General features: G+C 48.2%; 1 protein-coding gene across 4 annotated transcripts in view; it reads right to left on the reverse strand.

Moving 5' to 3' along the window:
- The window catches only part of UNC45B (unc-45 myosin chaperone B), a 40,183-nt gene extending 20,047 nt beyond the window's left edge, over positions 1–20,136 (reverse strand). Inside the window, exons 1-10 of one of the 4 annotated variants that reach the window (XM_032280877.1) lie at positions 20,032–20,136; positions 19,409–19,576; positions 18,850–18,886; positions 17,392–17,567; positions 14,881–14,970; positions 12,826–12,993; positions 11,810–11,978; positions 9,384–9,554; positions 4,579–4,750; positions 48–348 (exon numbers count right to left, since the gene is read on the reverse strand). In XM_032280877.1, coding sequence (XP_032136768.1) covers positions 48–348; positions 4,579–4,750; positions 9,384–9,554; positions 11,810–11,978; positions 12,826–12,993; positions 14,881–14,970; positions 17,392–17,567; positions 18,850–18,886; positions 19,409–19,576 — 1,452 coding nt within the window. In that variant the 5' untranslated portion in view covers positions 20,032–20,136. The other 3 variants (XM_032280875.1, XM_032280876.1, XM_032280878.1) reach the window with 3 other exon arrangements.
- Positions 20,137–21,246: the final 1,110 nt, after the last annotated feature.

Below are 21,246 nucleotides of genomic sequence, written 5' to 3' on the forward strand. Positions count from 1 at the left end.
AGCAGGAGGGTGGTACAGAGCAGGAAGGTGGTACTGAACCCACTCACCACCAGCGTGCGGATCTTGATCTTCTCATTCTTGGTGGTCTTGTAGATCTGTTTGAGCAGTGACACTCCATTGGTGATGATGAAGGTGGCACGGCTGAGCTTGGTGGAGGCGTGGATGAGGGCCTCCACGGCCACCAGCTGGTCCGTCTCACGCTCTGAGCCACACAGTGCCACCATCATCTCCATCACACCTTTCAGTCCCAGCAGTTGGTTGCCCAGGTCAAACGGGCCCTGCAGGATCCCTGACACCGTCTGGATGGCATTCAAGTTCTTGTCCATGTCCTGGGGGTCAAACTTGCCCCTAAACAAAGGACAAGGGTGGTCAAGAGTACTGGCCCAAGAGAGTGGAAAGAGTGTGAGATTTGGAGGCAGACGGATTTTATTTGCATCCTGGCTCCACCGCTCATGTGCTGTGTGATATTGGACAATTCAGCAAACCTCTCTGAGCCTCAGCTCCTGTAAACTGAGGATAGTACTACTAGTTGTGATGAGGATAAATGACATCACAGATGTGTCACCGGGTGTGCCTTCTGAGAAATACACTCTGACTCAGGGGTTGACATGCAGGAAGTTTATTAGAGGGCGTTCTTGGGAAGAGAAGGAAGCAGGACTGGGCAGAGGGAAGCATTTTGTAGTCACCACAAAGCCTCAGCCTGGAAGGAGTTCTGGAGCTGGAACATGCTTCACAGTTATTTCAAACTGGGGTGCCTTTTTTTCTTTTTGAAACTGAGTCTTGCTCTGTTGCTGGAGTGCTTTGGTGCCATCATAGCTCATTGTGACCTTAAACCCCTAGGCTCAAGCAATCCTCCCACCTGAGCCTCCTGAGTATCTGTGACTACAGGTACATACCATCATGCTCAGATAAATTTTTAAAATTTTTTGTAGAGATGGGATCTTGCTATGTTGCCCAGGCTGACCTCAAACTCCTGGCCTCAAGTGATCTTTCCACGTGGCCTCCCAAAGCACTGATATTATAGGTCTGAGTCACCTCAACCAGCCTGGGGTGAGTCTTTGCACACTGGCTGCCCCAGGAAGGGTGAAACGGCTCTCCCCAGCTGAGGCAAGTCCCGAAGAGAGAGGACAGCTGAGAGCTGTCAGCCAGAAGCTGCTGCGCCTGGGAGAAGCGTACAGCATCGACAACACAAACAGGCATAGCACGATGCCCGACACACAGTATCTCTCTGTGACATGGCCTGGGCCAGTCAGTCCCCTCTGGTGATCTGGTCTCAGTCCCTTCCCCTGTCAGTGAGCATGTGGGCTAGATGTCCAGGAAGGTTCTGCCTTGCTTTCAGAATCTATTGCCATCTGCTCTAGGGGAGAATCTCTGCGTGGGAATGAGAATCTCTGCATGGGAATGTCAGAGGGGACAGGCCTTCTGATGCTTCTCATCTGCCCAGGTTGGTGCAGTGTGGGAAACAGGGCAGATGTGCACAGTGAAAATGCAGCTGCAAATAAATGCAAGAAGGCAGGACGGGCACGGTGGCTCACACCTGTAATCTCAGCACTTTAGGAGGCTGAGGAGGGCGAATTATAAGGTCAGGAGTTCAAGACCAGCCTGGCCAATATGGTGAAACCCCACCTCTACTAAAAATACCAAAAAAATTAGCCAGATGTGGTGGCACACACCTGTAGTTCCTGCTGCTCTGGAGGCTGAGGCAAGAGAATCACTTGAACCCATGAGGCGGTGGTTGCAGTGAGCCAAGATCGTGCCACTGCACTCCAGCTTGGGTGACAAAGCAAGACCCCATCTCAAAATATAAATAGATAAATGCAAGAAGGGAGCATGGACTGATCAGGAGAACTTCACACTGAGAGTCTAAGACCTGGGCTCTGGTCCCATGTCTGCTTCTGATTGCTGGGGAATTTAGGCAAGTCCCCCAGAGAAGAGGAGTCAGCTTTGGAAGCTCTGAGAGCCCCTCCAGCTCAAGCATCTCATGTCCTGTGCCTCATCGCTCCACTCAGTGCCCAGGGAACCAGCATCCCTCATAATTAGTTGGGGTCTGACCTTTGAGCTGGCATTGGACCCCCACACAACCCAGTCCCTGATGAAGAGGGGTGTATTCCACTCCTGCTAGGGCCAGGCTGGGGCACCATTTGATGAAGGCAGTGACCCCTCCTCTCAGCATTCCATAGGCTGTCAGGAAGGGGCCTCAATCAACAAACCCAAACAAGAACGAGCTGGATGACAGGTAATGAAATCAACTGGGGACCTCATGAGGGACTCAAGAAGTCAGCAGGAAAAGTTGAAACTGAGGTAGAAAAAGAGAGAAGCCTTGCAAAGAACTAAGTGAACCCACATCAGGGGTGAGTAGAAGCCATGGGGTAGAGAACGAGTTGGCAAATCCTGGGATTTGAGAATAGCTTTCACTTTATTTTATTTTATTTGAAACAGAGTCTCACTCTGTCACCCAGGCTGGAGTACAGTAATACATTCACAGCTCATTGCAGCCTTGCCCTTCTGGGCTCAAGTGATCCTTCCACCTCAGCCTCCCAAGTAGCTGGGACTACAGGGGTGAGCCACCACGCTTGGCTAATTTTTAAATTATTTTTAGAGATTAGGGGGGGTCTCTCTACATTGCCCAAGCTGGTCTTGAACTCCTGGCCTCAGGCGATTCTCCCACGTTGGCCTCCCAAAGTGCTAGAATTACGGGTATGAGCCACCAGAACTGGCCAGCAGCTTTTTGCTTTTTTTTTTTTTTTTGAGATGGAGTCTTTCACTGTCACCTAGACTGGAGTGCAGCGGTGCAATCTTGGCTCACTACAATCTCGACCTCCTGGGTTCAAGTGATTTTTCTGCCTCAGCCTCCCTAGTAGCTGGGATTACAGGCTTACGCCACCACATCCACCTAATTTTTGGTATTTTTAGAGATGATAGAGTAGAGATAGAGCTTCACCATGTTGGTCAGGCTGGTCTTGAGCACCTGACCTCAGGTGATCCGCCTGCCTTGGCCTCCAAAAGTGCTGAGATTACGGACATGAGCCACTGCACCTAGCCAGCTGTTTGCATTTTAAATGATTTTTAAAAATATGTTAACAGAGATTTATATATCCCACAAAGACTAAAATATTTACTCCCTGGCCCTTCACAGCAGAAGTTTGTTGACCCCCAGAATACAGAAAGGAAAAGGAGAGGAAAGGCAATGTCTTCACCCACCTAAGACTCACCTGGAGTGCTTTTAAGCATGCAGCTTCCAGAGCCACACCCCAAATTACTGAGTCAAGAGGGGATGTCTCAGAAATCTGAATAATTTACAAGTGTGGGAATCATTGCAATAAAGAATTAAAAGGTCTTGCAGCAGTGAGACAGGAGAAAGGCGAGGACACACAAAGAGAAACAGAGACCCAGAAGAGCACCAGAGTCACACTGATACTGCCGCGCAAGTGAGGAGACCCAGGAACTGCAGCTGCTGAGGGTCCTAACCCCTGTCTAGCTCTGCAAAGCCACACAGTTCTTAGCTCTGAAGGAACTGGGCCTCCCTCCTTGACAAGCTGACATTTGCTCCTTTCAACCACAGAAGCCAGTGGTAAGTTTAAAATTTGTCCATGGCTGGGCAAGGTAGTTTATCTGTAATCCCAACACTTTGGGAGGCTGAGGCAGAAAGATTGCTTGAGCTTGGTAATTCAAGACCAGCCTGGGCAACACAGCGAAACAAAAAATACAAAAATTAGCCAGGCGTGGTGGTGCATGCTTGTAGTCTCAGCTATTTGGGAGGCTGACGCAGAGGCAGGAGGATCGCTTGAGCCCAGCAGGCTGAGGCTGCAGTGAGCCATGATCACCCCACTGCACTCCAGCCTGGGTGACAGAAAAAAAAAAAACAATAGCCCAGCATGGTGGCATGTGCCTGTAGTCCCAGCTACTCTGGGAGGCTGAGGTAGGAGGCTTACTTGAGCCCAAAAGTCCGAGGCTATAGTGAGCTATGATTATATCACTGCACTCCAGCCTGGGGGACAGAGTGAGACCCTGTCTCAAAAAATAAATAAAGTAAAATGTGTCTTAAAAAATGTATTGACACACCTCCCTTCAAAACGTGAAACCTAATTTTTTCCCCTTAAATGACTTACTTCTAATGAACAGAACGTGGCATAAGTGATGACACGTGTCTTCTGAGGCTAGGTAGAGAAGACATCTCCCTGCTGCCTTGCTCCCCCTTGGATCTTTTACTATGGGACAAGCCAGCCGGCATGCAGTGAAGACACCTCAGCAGCCTGTGGAGAGGTCTGCAAGGAGAGGGATTGAGGCCTCCCACCAAGAGCTGGCACCAACGTGCCAGCCATGTGAGTGCACCATCTTGGAAGCATTTTCCAGCCCCAGTCAAGCCTTCAGATGGCTGCAGCCCCAACCAGCATATGACTGTAACTTCATGAAAGACCTTAAGCCAGAGCCACCCAGCCAAACCACTCCCAAATTTCTGTTCTGGTGTGAGATAATAAAACATTATTGTTTCAAGCTGTTACATTTTGGGATAATTTGTTACACAGCCATAGATAACTAAGACAGAGCCTGACCCCTTGAGGCCTCCAGGAAACTTACGTGATGTATTCCTCACAGATCTTGCGGAAGTGATCGCGCTCTGGGTCACAGCGCAGGTCATCATAGAGCTTGTTGATGAGGATAGAGGCCAGCATGCGGGTGTTGTCCGTCAGGGGCAGGCAGGATGGCAGATCTGGAACCTGCCCCACGACCTTCAGGATCTTTCTCAGACCTGCAGGGTAGACAGTGGCAATAATGCCCTGCATTATTCCTGCTGGGCTCCATCCTCACAAACACACCCCTCACTCAGTGATGTCTTCTCACCAGCTTCTCTCCAGTCCTGTCTATAGACAACATGTGGTTCATTCAGAGTGAAGGGCACCAGGATGGGGTCAAGGGACCCAGATCCAGGTTCTACACCTGACACTGCCCCCACCTTGACCAATTTACCTCCCTCTAGGGGCCTCTATGTTCATACGTACAAAATCAGGACTAGTTGATCTCAGAGGACTCTACCAGTGCTGACATTCTGTGGTTGATGTATAGTCTTCTCCAAATACTATTTTATATTCTCCTCCTCAAACCTCAGCTTCTTCATTTGTAAAATGGGAATACTACTACCTACCCCATAAAGTTTGGGGGCTCAATGAGGTTATGTATGGAAACCCTACTACCAATCCAGACACATCACTATCACTCAATGAATGTTTATTACTGAGTGTGTAATTATTATTTATTTAGTAAATACCATATTTACATTTATTATGATGATGTCTTCTCATCTCTTCTCTTGAAAATCTTCAATGGCTTCCTACTACCCATTGGGCAAATTCAATAGCCATGTCTTTGTTGAATAAATAAGCATCTTTGGGGTACTGGCTACCAAAATAAAAGATACGATCCTGACCTCCAAAAGCTCACAATACAATAAGGAAGACTGACATGTGAAGATTACAATTAGATGTGATAGGTATAGAAGGGTAGCACTGAAGGTGGGGTGATTCACCTCAACAAAATAAGATCTGCAAGTTATTCCGAGCACGTCTTATGTGCCAAGAGCTTTATACACATTAACTTCATCTAATCCTAACAATAGCCCTGCTCTTTAGGAATCACTATTCCCATCTTTCAGAGCAGAAAAACAAGACTTAGAGAAGTCAAGTAAGTTGTCCAGTGACGTAGCAAGGGCACGCTTCCAGTCATGTCTGATTTCAAAGCTTGTGATTTTAGCTGTCACACTATTCTTCCTTTGAGGCAACAGACAGGTGGATTTCAGAGCCAGGTTTTAGAGGTGGCTTGGAGCTGGTCAGACCTTGCTTAGTACAGGCAAGGGGGAGGAAGAACCTTCCAGGTAAAAGCTGGGAGGCAAGAAACTCTGGATGTTAGGAGGAAATTAAAAGTTCCTGGATGGTCGGGCGTGGTGGCTCACACCTGTAATCCAAGCACTTTGGAGGCCAAGGCGGGCGATCACCTGAGGTGGGGAGTTCAAGACCAACCTGACCAACATGGTGAAACCCCGTCTTTAAAAAATAAACAAAGACTAAATAAATAAATTAAAGTGCCTGGAAGTGGCTTAGTGATTCATGCCTGTAATTCCAGCACTTTAGTTAGGTCAAGGTGGGAGGATCACTTGAGCCCAGGAGTTTGAGACCACCCTAGGCAACATAGGGAGACCCTGTCTCCACAAATAAAAAAGAAAGAAAGTGCCTGGCAGTAAATTTTTTGCTGTGTACATTTTGCCACTTCAAGGAAAACTTCTGTTTCCTCCCTAAACTACTACTACTCTCAGCCCTTACTTCTGACACCAGATGGGTGTCAATTCAACTCTGACACTATCTACTTGGGGTAGCACAGACCCCACAGGTTAAGGTCTCAATCCCACAAGACTACCATCCTTCAGATACCAGTCTCAAGTCCAAGTTGCCACCTGTGCTTCTGACTGGCCAACTTCTCATTCCCATGACCCTCTCCCTCAGGCTTGATAATTTGCTAGAATGGCTCACAGAACTCAGAAAACCAGTTTAGTTACTAGATTACCAATTTATTATTTAAATACAACAACAATAAAAACAAAGTCAGGAACAGCCAGATGGAGCGATGCAGAGGACATGTATTGGCAAGGGGCGTGGGGCTTCCACGCCCTCTCCAGGTAGCCACCCCTCCAGCACCTCCACGTGTTCACCTACTTGAGAGCACCTTAAGCCCCTTTGGTTAGGGTTTCTTCTAAAACAGAAGCTTCATTATGTAGGTATGGTTGATTAAATCATTGGTTATTAGTGATGAATCCCACCTCCAGCCCCTCTCCCCTCCCTGGAAGGGGCTTGGGGCTGAAAGTTCCAATCCTGTAATTGCATGGCTGTTTTCCCTGGCAACCGGCCCCCATTCTGACATTCTGAGGTCATCTAGGGGCTCCCAGCCACCAGTTATTACATGAGCATACAAAAAGACACATCACTTTCCTGGCACACACTAACTATGAGGCTAGCTGTGTGCCAGGAAACAGCGGCAGAGACCAAATGTGTGCATTTCCTATTATGTCAAACCACACATTTGAAAAGTGCTCAGCAGGGCTGGGGAGTAACAGGAAGGGCCTGATGAGCCAACCCAGACTCCCCAGCCTGGGTCCCAAAAGCCTCCCTCAAATGCACCTCTCCAATCTCATCTCCCATTCTCCTCTTCCATTCTTGCCCACACCTTGAGCATCTCATTTCTCTTCTGTTCAAACACTCTGGACCTTCTTCCTGTCCATCTTTGCCCATTCCCTCACCCAAAAGCTCACTCCAGGTCCTGACAGCTCCCTTACTGTGCCTCCCAGCCCAGTTTGCACAACACATAACACCTCTACATTGCAATTTTTAAATCCACATTAATTGTCCAATTGCTATTCATGTTGGTGCCCTTTGCAAAAAGAACGGAATAAAAAATATTGCTCTTCACCTGTCCCATCCCATAACATGTGGATGAGCCTAGATCCTGGTGCAGAGAGAGAAGGTGTGCCATTAATGCTCACCTGTCATAATAGATGTAGAGAAGACCAGAATGAGGCAGGGAGGAAGTGGGGTTTGGGCGTTTAGCAGTAATGTGTTAAAGTCTAAGCACCTGCATGTGCACTTTGCTGAGGTCTGTAAAAACCAAGCAAGGGGCCGGGCGCGGTGGCTCAAGCCTGTAATCCCAGCACTTTGGGAGGCCGAGGCGGGTGGATCACGAGGTCAAAGAGATCGAGACCATCCTGGTCAACATGGTGAAACCCCGTCTCTACTAAAAATACAAAAAATTAGCTGGGCATGGTGGCGCGTGCCTGTAATCCCAGCTACTCAGGAGGCTGAAGCAGGAGAATTGCCTGAACCCAGGAGGCGGAGGTTGCGGTGAGCCGAGATCGCGCCATTGCACTCCAGCCTGGGTAACAAGAGTGAAACTCCGTCTCAAAAAAAAAAAAAAAAAAAAACCAAGCAAGGGAAGTGCAATATCAAAAGATATTTTTCAAGCTGGGAAACGCTGATCTGAACCTTTTAGAACAAGTTTCTGTGTGTCATAAAACCTATGAAAAAGAATTTACCATAGCAGATTGTAAAACCACAAGTATGATTCCTTAATAATCAAAGAAATTGATTGAGGAGACAGGTAACACCTTGCAGCTGACCAATTGAGTGACTATCTGCTAGAACATGTGAAAGGAAAATAAAATCTTGGCCCAGTGCAGTGGCTTACGCCTGTAATTCCAGCAGTTTGGGAGGCCGAGGTAGAAGGATCACTTGAGCCCAGGAGTTTGAGACCGACCTGGGCAATATAGTGAAACCACATCTCTACAAAAGAAAAAAAATTAGCTGGGCATGATGGTGCGTGCCTGTTGTCCCAGCTACTCAGGAGGCTGAGGGGAAGCAGGATCGCTGCAGCCCAGGAGTTTGAGGTTGCAGTGACTATGATCACACCACTGCACTCTAGCCTGAGCAACAGAGTGAGACCCTATCTCTAAAAAAATAAAATAAAAATAAATTTAAAAACTAACATAAAATCTTGGGACCCCAATTCCCTAAACCAAAGGAAAAAAAAACTAAGCTGAGTCATGTAAGAAACTGCCTTTCCTTTTATTCCTAAGCAGATAGCTATAGATAAAAGGTTAAATACCTCCACAAGTTTAATAAATTATTCTAGTGCTTAAATATGTCCACTCTATGTTCACCTTATCTTCTGTAAAGTGGTGATTTGCCAAGCAGGAGACAAATACGTAATTGACTATTCCCCTACCTCCTCCTTCCTCTTAAAACATATGCATTCATATAATGTGACCATACCTTCCCTGTCTCCCCTCCCGGCTGCTTTTCCCCTTGAAATACTGAAGCCTTATAATCATCTTTGGAGAAAGGCTTGGACCATAGCCTGTTTCTGTGATTCTGTGTTTACTCTCTTCTAGGCATGTCCTTAACTTTGACAAAATCAACTTTTAAATTTATTGAGACCTGTATCAGACACTTTTGGATTTACAAACATTCTCACTGTGCTTTATAGAAAGTGTATTTGTTGCCATTTCCTCCCTTTTAGAAGGCCTGTGAAGTATTTTACCAACCATGAGACTTCTGGAATTTTACCCCTCAGTTGGTGGAGTCCTTGTCCCCATTTGCTAGGTAGCTCTGCCCACATGTTTTGGGGATGCGTTTGGGCACCTCCTGGGTATGTTCAGGCTCTGAATTCAAAGCCTTGATCTACACCTTCACAGGCCACTGGTGGATCCTGATGTGCCAATACCTTTTCCCAACTTTTCAGTTAGGACCGAAAACCTCAAGAGCCTCACATCTTCCACTTTCTGTCAGTGCCCTGGTGCCCACATAAAAGGTTTGAGCAAGCCCCAGATCCTCCCCTCTTCTCACCGTTATCCACCACGTAGATGGTGCGTGAGTTGTCATGAATGGCAAGGTCCTTCCTGGGGACGTTCTTATTGAGCAGGTTCAGTGCCTGATCCCTGCCCTGGCCAGACACCTTCTTGCTGACCAGCATGTCCAGCAGGTGGCTGGTGATCTGCTTCAAGTCCTTCTTGGTGTCTGAAGAACAAGAGGACAGGGGTAAGTAGAGAGGAGTAGGAAATCTCACATATATACGATGAGGAAGAGCAGCAGCTTCTAGACTCTGGAAATACTGAATCCACTACTTCCTGAAGTGAATGTGAATTCCCAGGAGAGTGTAGCGTTGCCCATCTCACCCGAAAAAAGGGAGAGAAATCCCTAGACAACACCCTCAAGGGGTCCTCCAGCCACCCTGAACATTGACTTCTACAACAGCTCATTCCATCCTTGAGCAGTTCGGATTCTTCGAAAGTTCTTCACTCCTAGCAGTGACTGGCAGAGATCCAGGGATGCTTTATGTAGTTTTTAATAAACTGATTTAATAAAACACTTTCCAGAAAGGAAATTTATACTCTTTAGAGACATTTCACTCCCCACAGATTCAGGCATTCTGGGAGCCTGAATTCAAGCTTTTGCCTGCAACGCCAGGACTTCCTGCCCACTGGTAGATCTTAAACAGTAAATGCCTTTTTCTGATTTTGCCCTCCCTGAGACTTAGAGATTTTTGTTCTCATTCTAGGATGGAGCCCAAAGGCAGGCAAACAGAAAGGAAAAGCTCTCCAAACCATGTCAGATAAATAATGATGAAGGAATTATCATCATGATGAAGGAATACAGCTCCATCACCTAAGAAGGAAAGATGTAAGTAGATGTGACGGCTCGTTTTCAGACAAAGCCATGTCATGAGAGTGAGATAACAGACTTCTTCTATGAGGATCCAGAGGACAGACTTTGGACCACAGGCAGATGGAAGCTACAAAGGGTCAGAGTGGAAACCAATATGTGGAAAAATTTTGTAGCAGAGATGTTCAACCCAAGGAAGTCATGGAAGATTGTGAGTTGATGCCTCCCTGGGAAACACGCCTCTCTGTATTCATGCTCTTGGGTAACCTCCTCCCACACTGGCTCTGGGTTACTATGTGACCTGTGGCACAAACAGAGGTTTACATGGCACCTGCCCATTGGGGCTTGTCCATTGAGAATCCAGCCACCACATTCTATAGAAACCCAAGCTGGCCACTAACAAGGCCATAAGGAGAAAAACCAAGGTTTTCTGGTCAACATTTCCAGTTCCGCCAGCCACACAAGCTGGGCCATCTTGAATCTTTCAAAAATTCTAGCTCAGAAAAGGAAAGTAACTAGCTGGCCATTATAATAGTAAGTCAGAGTCACATCAAGAATCCAGGACTTCAGGGCTAGGCGCAGTGGCCTGTAATACCAACATTTTGGGAGGCCACAGAAGGAAGATCACTTGAAGCCAGGAGTTGGAGACCAGCCTGGGCAAAAAAGTGAAACCCTGTTTCCATGAAAAATTTTAAAATTAGCCAGGCATGGTGGCATGAGCCTGTAGTTCTAGTGACTTCGGAGGCTGAGGTGGGAGGATTGAGCCCAGAAATTTGAGGCTGCAGTGAGCTGTGATTGCATCACTATGGTCTAGCCTGGGTGACAGACAAGACTCTGTCTCAAAAAAGAAACAACAACAACAAAAAACTCTTATAAACAAAATAAGAAAAACGTTTAAAAATAGGTAACAACATGAACAAACCACCCAAAAATAAAAGAAGCCAAATGGTTAACAAAGATACCCCAAAAATGATCAATCTCATGAATAATTTATTTTGAATCAAACAAGATAATTTTGTCAAAATCTCCTCCCTTTTTAAGGCTGACTAATATTCTACTTATGTATATACCACATTTTGCTCATCCAGTTACCTGCCAATGGACACTCGCATTGTGCATCTTTTAGCTATTGTGAATACTGCAGCTACAATTGCTGCTCTTATAATCAGAAAATATATAACAGGCCAGGTGCAGTGGCTCATGCCTATAATCCCAACACTCTGGGAGGCCAAGGTGGGCAGATGGCCTGAGGTCAGGTGTTCGAGATCAGCCTGGCCAACATGATGAAACCCTGTCTCTACCAAAAATACAAAAATTAGCCAGGCATGATGGCATGTGCCTGTAGTCCCAGATACTTGGGAGGCTGAGGCAGGAGAAGTGCTTGAACCCAGGAGGCAGAGGTTGCAGCTAGTCTAGATGGCGTCACTGCACTCCAGCCTGGGTGACAGAGTGAGACTCCATCTCAAAAAAAAAAAAAAAAAAAAAAGAGAAAAGGAAAGAAAATATATAAAACCAAGCCACCTCCATAAACAGGAAATGCCCAGTCTGGGGTGGCAACTGACTCTTTCTTTCCCCATTCCCTTGAACCAAAACTGAAGTATGTTTCCTACCTAGAACCAGGGCCTCCTCCTTCCCTCGATGCTCCCGCTCGTCCTCCCCAGACAGGGAGTCAATGATGGCTTGGAGCAGGTTGCAGACAGCCAGAGACATCTCCTCGTTCTCCACGGCCATGAGACTACAGATTCGGTCTATCTGCACTGCGTGCAGAATCACTGTGGCCTAGAACCCCAGCAAGAACCATGGTCAGCTACCATGCAGGTGAGAGGGGGTGTAATAATCCTCCCCACCCCATTCCCAGTAGAGAAATAAGCCCAGGCAGCCAGTGCCTCATGGGGCTCCCTGGTCCTGGAAACCTCTTGACACAAGCCATGCGCCTCCCCAGAGGACAGAGCTGTACCATCCAATGCAGTGGCCACTGGCCACTGTTGAGCACTTGCACTGTGGCAAGACCACATGGAGGTGTGCTGTTGTGTAAACTATACACTGGGTTTCAAAGACTTAGCATTAAAAAATGTAAAATATCATAGCCTTTGCATTCACCACTTTTGCATTAAGCAATTTCTTTTTTTCCTTTTTCTTTTTTTTTTTTTTTTTGAGACAGAGTCTCATTCTGTCACCCAGGCTGGAGTGCAATGGTGCAATCTCAGCTCACCGCAACCTCCGCCTCCTGGGTTCAAGCGATTCTCCTGCCTCAGCCTCCCAAGTAGCTGGGACTACAAGCACGTGCCACCACGCTCAGCATTTTGTATTTTTAGTAGAGACGGGGTTTCACCATGTTGGTCAGGCTGGTCTTGAACTTCTGACCTCATGATCTGCCTACCTTGGCCTCCCAAAGTGCTGGAATTACAGGAGTGAGCCGCCGCACCCAGCGGCATTAAGCATTTTCAATAACCTTGTCTTTGCTTAGTGAAACCCATTTCCAACTCAAAGGGAGAAAGAGACTGGAGCATGCTTTGACTTTTTATCAGGTTTCAATGGTGCCAGCCACAGCCCTGACCACAGGTCACCCTTCAGATCCTTGGACCAGCAGCCATCTGCTCCACATGTCCCACAGCCAGGCTCTCACCCTGGCACGGTGCCCACTGCACATGCCCGACAGGGTCCGCACTGCAGCCAGCACCAGCTCAGGCTTCTTAGTGTCCAGAAGCTTCAGCAGCAAGGCTACCCCATTGTTCTGGAAGATCTTCTCAGCCCCTGCTTCCTCACGGCCTAGGACAATGAGATTGTTGGCAGCCTGAAGGAGGAAGAGGCAGTGAGGGTTACGAGGGAGGTATGGCCACCCAGGCCTGGACCATGGGCAAGTACAGCAGCCAGTGCAAAGACTGGGATTTCAGAACATTGTTCTATTCTCTCACTTTGTAATCCTACTCCTGGAAACACAGCCCAAGAACATAATTCAAGAAAAAAAGCCAAGTAACTTGTATAGAGACCAGCTTGATGAAATATATTGCAGCCATTAAAGTCATAAATAAAAAGACGAAGAGCAATGGAAAAAGCATTGGTATGCAGAATCAGAAGCAAAGGTTTACTCCAATTGCACTTACGTTCAAATAAAGATGTATAATGCTTATGGAGAAGCTCTAGAAAAAAGGTGGAGAGATGAAGCATTTTTACATGGAGAATCATTTCCTTAAACATTTTGTTGATTCTCCTGTTCAGGGAATCTGAAGTTCCCAGGAAGTGGGCAGCAAAAACACTAGATGGGACCTGAAAGCCCTGGGTTTGAGTTCTGATTCTGCTCCCTGCTAGCTGTGTGAGCTTGGGTGAGTCACGGCACTTCTCTGGACCCTAGACTTCTCACCTGTCAATTTAGGCAGTTGAGCAAACAGGTTCCCAAATCTCTTCCCACCTAGAGCCTTCCAACTTAAGGATGCATGAACCTTAAAAGGCCCCAGGTCTCAAGCAGGACCTGAGAACCCAGGGCTGAGAAACACAGGAGGTAGAAGAAGGTGAGGAGGTGGGCAAAGAGATGTCAAGTTGGGTGCGGGGGAGAGGGCTGATGAGAGGATTCCAGGCAAGAATGACCAGAACCATCATTATCAGCTAAGGGTTTTGCGCTTTTCCAAAAGAAAAAAAAAAACAACTTTTTTTATCTAGAACAACCCATTATGTTCTCACAAGAGTTTATTATGAAAGATGTTTGTATAGTTTATGGATTTATTGACCATAAAACTAACAAAAATTCCCCAAACATTGTCTCTCAAGTTCTTATGAATGTAAAACACACAAATGTTCAACTTTTTGCCTCTGCAGAAGGACTAGAAGGGACCATTTAAAAAAATGTAACAAATTTGGTTAAGAGGATGATCGTATTGGTAAATATTTAAATTTTTTCAGAATGACTACTTTACAATATTTTTAAATAAAATAAAGCATGATTTTAATGGGCCGTTATTTCTTAGGACCAAAATTATAGTGAAGCAAATGAGGTACTTGCCTAGGATGCAAAATTTAGAAGGGCACCAAAGAACTCAACAATCAAATAATAGTCAATGCTATACATATATACATATATATGTATACATATATTTTTTTTTTTTTTAGACAGAGTCTCACTCTGTCACCCAGGCTGGAGTGCAGTGGTGCAATCTCAGCTCACTACAACCTCTGCCTCCCAGATTCAAGCGATTCTCCTGCCTCGGCCTCCCAAGTAGCTGGGATTACAGGTGCGTGCCACCACGCCCAGCTAATTTTTATATTTTTAGTAGAGATGGGGTTTCACCATGTTGGTCAGGCTGGTCTCAAACTCCTGACCTTGTGATCTGCCTGTGTCAGCCTCCCAAAGTGCTGGGATTACAGTCGTGAGCCACCATGACTGGCTGTCAATGCTATATTTTTAAAATTAAAATCAATGCCAGAAAAATCCATAATGAACAAAACATCAAAATTGCAAACAAAGACAGGATCCAACCCAGCTGCATGACTCTCCTCACTGGATTCACCCGAATCTCAGTCCTTCTAATGGTTTGCCCTGTGTCCTAACGTGCTTAACCTTTGGCCAGTTTTCCTTCCTGGGCTCCAAAGACAGGCCTGCGGGTCCCCTTCCCCCTTGGAATAATGTCACTGTTCAGACTGTTGGCTGGGCCCTTCTGTTGGCTGCATAGCGTTGGCCAGCACTCACCTTTTCACTCTTATCGGCCTCACTGTTTTCGTCCAAAAGGATCTCGAACATCTTCTGTACCCTCGAGTCTGTGGAGAACTGCACGCGGAGCTGAGGAGAGAGGAGGCAGTGGGGAGGGAGGCAGGCGGGGTCCACGTCATTTCAGTGGGCTCCACATTCAGTTCATTTCAGTAAATATTGGGGTGTCTGCTCTGGGCTCCCACACATACATTCATTCAGATATTCATTTGACATTTACTGGATAACTACAATGAATGAATAAATGCAATAGAATAGTAAACAAAACCAAGTCCTTGCCCCGAAGGCTCACCATCTGGCTGCATTTGTTATCCCATTTGGTCATCACAACAGTCTAGGAAGGCAAAGGGTCATCAGCCCAGTTTTAGAGTCTAGTAAACAATCTGCTATTAGACATTTAAATAGGGATAAAACAGAAATATGTCTCCATACTCAGAATCCTGAAGCAGCTTTCTGTTTTTTCTTTTTAACACACCTGAAGTGTAGATGAAGCAGCTTTCCAGCACTGTTTCAAGTAAATCAAACTCATTATGTTTGGATATCTGGTCCCTCGCCATCCCCACTCCAACCCCACTGCTCTGGGTCTTTCATAAAGTGACCTTACTGATCATCATCTTCCACCTTGCCAGCTCCTTTTGAACCTCCTACTACTTTGTTCTTTGGGTCCACACTACTCCCACCTACTTCTGAGCTCATTTTTTAATTTTTAATTTTTTTTTTTTAAGATGGAGTCTCACTCTGTTACCCAGGCTGGAGGGCAGTGGTACAGCCTCGGTTCACGGTAACCTCTGCCTCCCAGGTTCAAGTGATTCTCCTGGCTCAGCCTGTGGAGTAGTTGGGATTATAGACATGTGCCATCATGCCCAGCTAACTTTTATATTTTTAGTAGAGACGGAGTTTCACCGTGTTGGCCAGGCTGGTTTTGAACTCCTGATGTCAAGTGATTCACCCACCTCAGCCTCCCAAAGTGGTGGAATTACAGGCTTGAGCCACTGCACCCAGCCTATTTTTAGTTTATTTTTAATTTTTGGTAGGAACAGGGTCTCCCTATGTTGCCCAGGCTGGTCTCTAACTCCTGGGCTCGAGTGACCCTCCCACCTTGGGCTCCCAAAGTGCTGGGATTACAGGCATGAGCCACAGCACCCAGCCCTGTTCTCATTTCCTTTGGGGGTGCAGAGAGGTCTTTCCTTGGCCTATCCCTCTCTGAATCTCTTCTTAGTTTGTATTTCCTCAGTCCTTGAGTCTGCACCCTGGACACCATGCTGTGGTCCTACCACAGGGCTGCTCCAGATGCGTAGAAGTAACTGAGTCTTGGAGCAAGGGGCTGAGTGATCAATTACCTTACTGCTCTTACAGAGAGGAAACCAACACCCCAAGAGATGCCCCACAAAACTAGCAGTTGAGCCAGGGCTAGGGTTCAGGATTTTTCACCTCTGGTCCAGGTTCTCTCCACCCTACTCCATTTTCCTAGAAAATATTTCATGCTTCTGGCCAGATGCGGTGGCTCACACCTATAATCTCAGCACTTTGGGAGGCTGAGGTGGGTGGACCACATGAAGCCAGGAGTTTGAGACCAGCATGGCCAACATGGTGAAATCCCATCTCTACCAAAAATACAGAAGGTCACCATGATGGTACATGTCTGTAATCCCAGCTACTCAGGAGGCTCCGGCACAAGAATTGCTTAAACCCAGGAGGCAGAGATTGATGTGAGCAGCTCAGATCATGACACTGCACTCCAGCCTGGGCAACAAAGCAAGAGCCTGTCTCCAAAAAAAAAAAAAAAAAAAAAAAAAAAATCATGCTTCTAATGGGGCCTGACTCTCCTCTGTCCCTCATCAATGTCCTCAATTCCCAGGTATTTTATAATACCTAGAAAGAGAGATAGATCGTGTTGCAGACATACTAAGTTATAACAATATTTCTAAGCCTCCATCTGGAATTTTTTTTAGTGGGGCGGGGGAGATGGAGTCTCACTCTGTCGCCCAGGCTGAAGTACAATGGCACATAATCTCGGCTCACTGCAACCTCCACCTCCCAGGTTCAAGCAATTCTCCTGCCTCGGCCTCTTGAGTAGCTGGGATTACAGGCACCCCACCACCCAACCACGCCTGGCTATTTTTTGTATTTTTAGTAGAGATGAGGTTTCTCCGTGTTGTCCAGGCTAGTCTCAAACTCCTGACCTCAGGTGATTCACCCGCCTCAGCCTCCCAAAGTGTTGGGGTTACAGGCGTGAGCCGCTGCACCCAGCCCAATATGGAATTTAAAAGACCTGTGTGCTAGCCTTGGCTGGCATGTGCCCTCGAACAAGCATTACAGATAGAAGCACCTGTTGAGCCGTTCTGGGCAGCCCGCCCATGCCACTTGCTATCTCCATCTCAGAGTGGAGGTAGGGCTAGCCCTGCCGTGATGTCCCACCTCCCTAACCCATTCCTACCAGGAATGAAGAGAGGAACTGGGTAGCCAAGGGCTGTGGGAAGAGGTCCAGCTCACCTTCTCCTGAATGCTGGTGTTGAGTCTCCTCAGCGTCTCCTGGAAGTTCTGGTTCCGTGGCTCAAGGGTGGCACAACGCTGCACGTCCTTGAAGGCCTGGTCCAGCTTCCCCAGGTGCTCCAGTGCCTGGCATCGCCGGTACAGAGCTTTGATATCCGAGGAGTTGATGTCGATGGCTATCGAGGAGAGGTGGGGATGAGGCCCTTAGGGAACCAGACAACAGACCACCAGCCCCACTGCCCCAATGCCAGAAAGCATGCTCTTGCTGGGCTTCTATGTCTTCCTTAGAGATTATGCACCCATATGGACTCTCTGGTCCATACCTCCCCTTTATTAGGGAGACAGTGAGATCCACAGAGTTTCAAGGTGGGAAGAGAGCTTAAGGATCATGTCATCCAATTCCTAATGCTCCAGTCTCTGCTACAGGATCCCTGCCAGGAGCTTAACCAATTAGTGCTTGCATACCTCCTGCAGTGGGGAGCTCCCTCCTTCTCAAGACAGCCAGGCAGGCTGGGCGCAGTGGCTCACGCCTGTAATCCCTGCACTTTGGGAGGCCAAGGTCGGCAGGTCACAAGCTCAGGAGTTCAAGACCAGCCTGGCCAACATGATGAAACTCTGTCTCTACTAAAAATACAAAAATCAGCCAGGCGTGGTGGCAGGCGCTTGTAATCCCAGCTACTTGGGAGGCTGAGACAGGAGAATTGCTTGACCCGGGGAGGCAGAGGTTGCAGAGAGCCAAGATCATGCCATTGCACTCCAGCCTGGGCAACAGAGTGAGACTCCATCTCAAAAAAATTAAAAGGCCGGACGTGGTGGCTCACGCCTGCAATCCCAGCACTTTGGGAGGCCAAGGCAGGCAGATCACAAGGTCAAGAGATCGAGACCATCCTGGCCAACATGGTGAAATTCTATCTCTACTAAAAAATACAAAAATTAGCTGGGCATGGTGGTGCATGCCTGTAGCCCCAGCTACTCGGGAAACTGAGGCAGGAGAATTGCCTGAACCTAGGAGGTGGAGGTTGCAGTGAGTCGAGATCACACCATTGCACTCCAGCCTGATGCCTGGCCAGAGAGTAAAACTCTGTCTCAAAAAAAAAAAAAAAAGAACCAGAAAACCTTTCCCTCTCCCTACCTGGAATGTGTTCGCTGTAACACAGCCCTCCCTGTAATACAGCCCTTTTAGCTTATGTCCAGCCTTGGAACCTCCGAGATGAAATCCGATCCTTCTTCCTTGTGACAGCCTTTTAGAAATTTGAAGGCAGCGCTTTGTCCTACCTGGGAGTTGCTTTTTCCGGGATAAATACTGCAGCTTCCCTCAACTGCTCTTCACAGGATATGTTTCCAATCCTGAAGTCACTCTATACTCACTGTCTCTTCTCTCAAAATGGCAACTAGATTAAAACCCAGGCCATGCAGAGAAGCATGTGAGGGGGCAAGCTTGCGCTGGGAGGGGCTCACCTCTGGAGGCATCTGATGCTGCCTGGACGTAGCTTTCCTGAGGAAAGGGGGAGGAGACTTGGTTAATGGGGCCCCATGCAGAGATGGCCAGAGAGTGTCCCCACCTTGAGGGGAGAGGGTTTGCTGGGGGAGCTGCAGGATCTCGGAGCCTCAGGGCATGCTCCTCGAGGCACGGAAAAGAGGACAGGCTCATCAGGCAAACCCAGGTTTGAATCTCAGCTCTGCTACTACCTAGGAGAGTCTGGGCAAGTCAATGAAGCCCTCTGGATCGCAAGTTTCTTATCTGCAGTAGGAGGAGGACAACAGCTCTCACAGGCCATTAGTAAGATGCCATGAATAACCTATGAGAGCACCTGGCATTGGGCTGCTTCTGCTCCGGATGAATTTCTGTCTTTCCAGGGCATGGGTCAGGGGGTTGGAGGCACTCTTCTCCAAGTCGAGGCATCCAAAGGAGAGCCGGCTGGGATGAAGGACAATTCCTATCAGAGTGAAGGGGCTGCCACCCAGCCCCAAGGCCCCTCCACTTCGCTCCCACCCCATGCCCTGCCCTGCCCCAGACCGTTTTCAGGCCACAGGCTGCCCGGTTCCGATAAAGCGTGGCCAGCAGGGCCTTGTCCTTGGTGAGCTTCAGGGCCTGGCTGTAGCTCTTTGTGGCGGCCTTGAAGTCCTGGAGCTGGAAATGCCGGTTCCCTTCCTCCTTCAGCTGTACCGCCTCCGCCTCTGCCATCTGCCAGGACAGGAGCAGCTCCGTCTGGTCAGCCCCTCACTCCACACCCAGGGCTGGGCTCCTGGCCTGAGGTCTGGAGCTCCAGGGTCCCCTCGCACCAGAGACGATGGTGGGGATTCTGCCTGGAAGGGTCCCACCCCCAGAACCCCCAAAACTATTTCCCCATGAGGATATTCTAGCATTTACTCAGAGTCCCTGTGCCTCATTCTCTGTCCCTCCCAGCCTGAGCAGGCAAAGCCACTCAGTTCGTGCCAAAGGCCTGAACTCTTGTTGCAGGTCTTAGAAGTCGCTGTCTCCCTCCCCAGCCCAGGGCACACCCCAGGCCCCCCCCCCTTACTTTCTCTCTGAGGACAATGCTTCCTCCTGTGAGGCTGCTCCCCGAGCACTCCTGTGTCAACTTCCACCAGCCAGCCTCAGAATACACCTCCCAGCCCCCACCCAAGAGATTTTCTTGCCTCAGCCAGTGGCTCTGGACCATATTTGGCCACAGGGGCAGGTGCCCCTGGAGTCTGTCATTGATACTCAGGGTCCTCCCCCTCCCCAGACTGGTCAGTCATGACCACGTGGAGGTGCTGACCAGCCTCTGCCCAAGCACACCACTCTGGGGCGTCCTGGGAAACTCAGACGCTCACACCCCAAACAGAGACAGAAAGATCCAGAAGGGACCAGAACCCCCCAGCAGATCGCCTCCATGGGCAAGGCTCTAATGCCCCTTTCCCCCTCTATCCCAGATAAACAGCCTCCTCTCCCTCCCCTAAACCATTGCTATTTTGGGAGCAGAGTGACAGCTGAGGGGCTGACAGACTCGGACACACAGCAGTTGCCCAGATTCCAGACCAGCTGGAGACTCCCAGAAATACCTTTCTGGAGGGAGGAGGGAGGGAACAGGGGAAGAAAGTTTCTTCCCTTTTCCACTTCTGCGCAACACCTCAACCCACCCTGCTTTCATGTGTTCAAAAGGTCTTCGCTTTTCAGAAAGACCAGCAGGACTTACTAACTCAGTTTAGTGTGAGTGAGTGGTCCACTAGTTTCAGTCCGCACGTGGTCTCCTGTTCCTCCCCCTGTGTATGCAGTGCATATATTCAGGCTACCTCTCCCATCCAATTGGGAGCTCCCAGAGAGTGGGCTTTGTCTCTCCTCCATCAGGCTGAAATCTCTTAGGGCAAAGGTCGGGTCAGACTGGGAATTCCCTAAGACCAAAATTCCCCTCACCAGACTGGGAACTCTTCTGGGACACACTGAGGCTCCCTCCTCAGAAGGAAGTCTTCCTGGGACAAGAACTATGTATTCACCATCACAGAGGGGTCTCTCCTAGGCAAGAATGTTTCTCCTTCGCTAACTGGGAGTTCCTGAAGCAAATTTATGACGTTGTCCTCACTTGGACCCAGAACCCTTTTGCATTTCAGCGGCCCCAAGCCTGGGCTGTGACCTCCTTCCTGGAAGGCAAAGATAGCATCCCATGCAGCTTGTCGCCTAACCCACTTCCTGCACAGGTTCTGGCACAGTCAGTGTCCGAAGCGTGTTTCCTGAATGGAATGAATGTATGAATGAAAGAATGGTGTCTTCATGCTGACCATTTCCTCTACTCACCTCTCATCCCTCTCCCCTCCACCCCACACAAACTTACCTGGCTGAAGCTGAGAAAGACACAGAAGAAAGTCTCAGGTGGA

Source organism: Sapajus apella, unplaced genomic scaffold (assembly GCF_009761245.1).
Source record: "Sapajus apella isolate SASKATOON/1434 unplaced genomic scaffold, GSC_monkey_1.0 scaffold12, whole genome shotgun sequence".
NCBI lineage: Eukaryota > Metazoa > Chordata > Mammalia > Primates > Cebidae > Sapajus > Sapajus apella.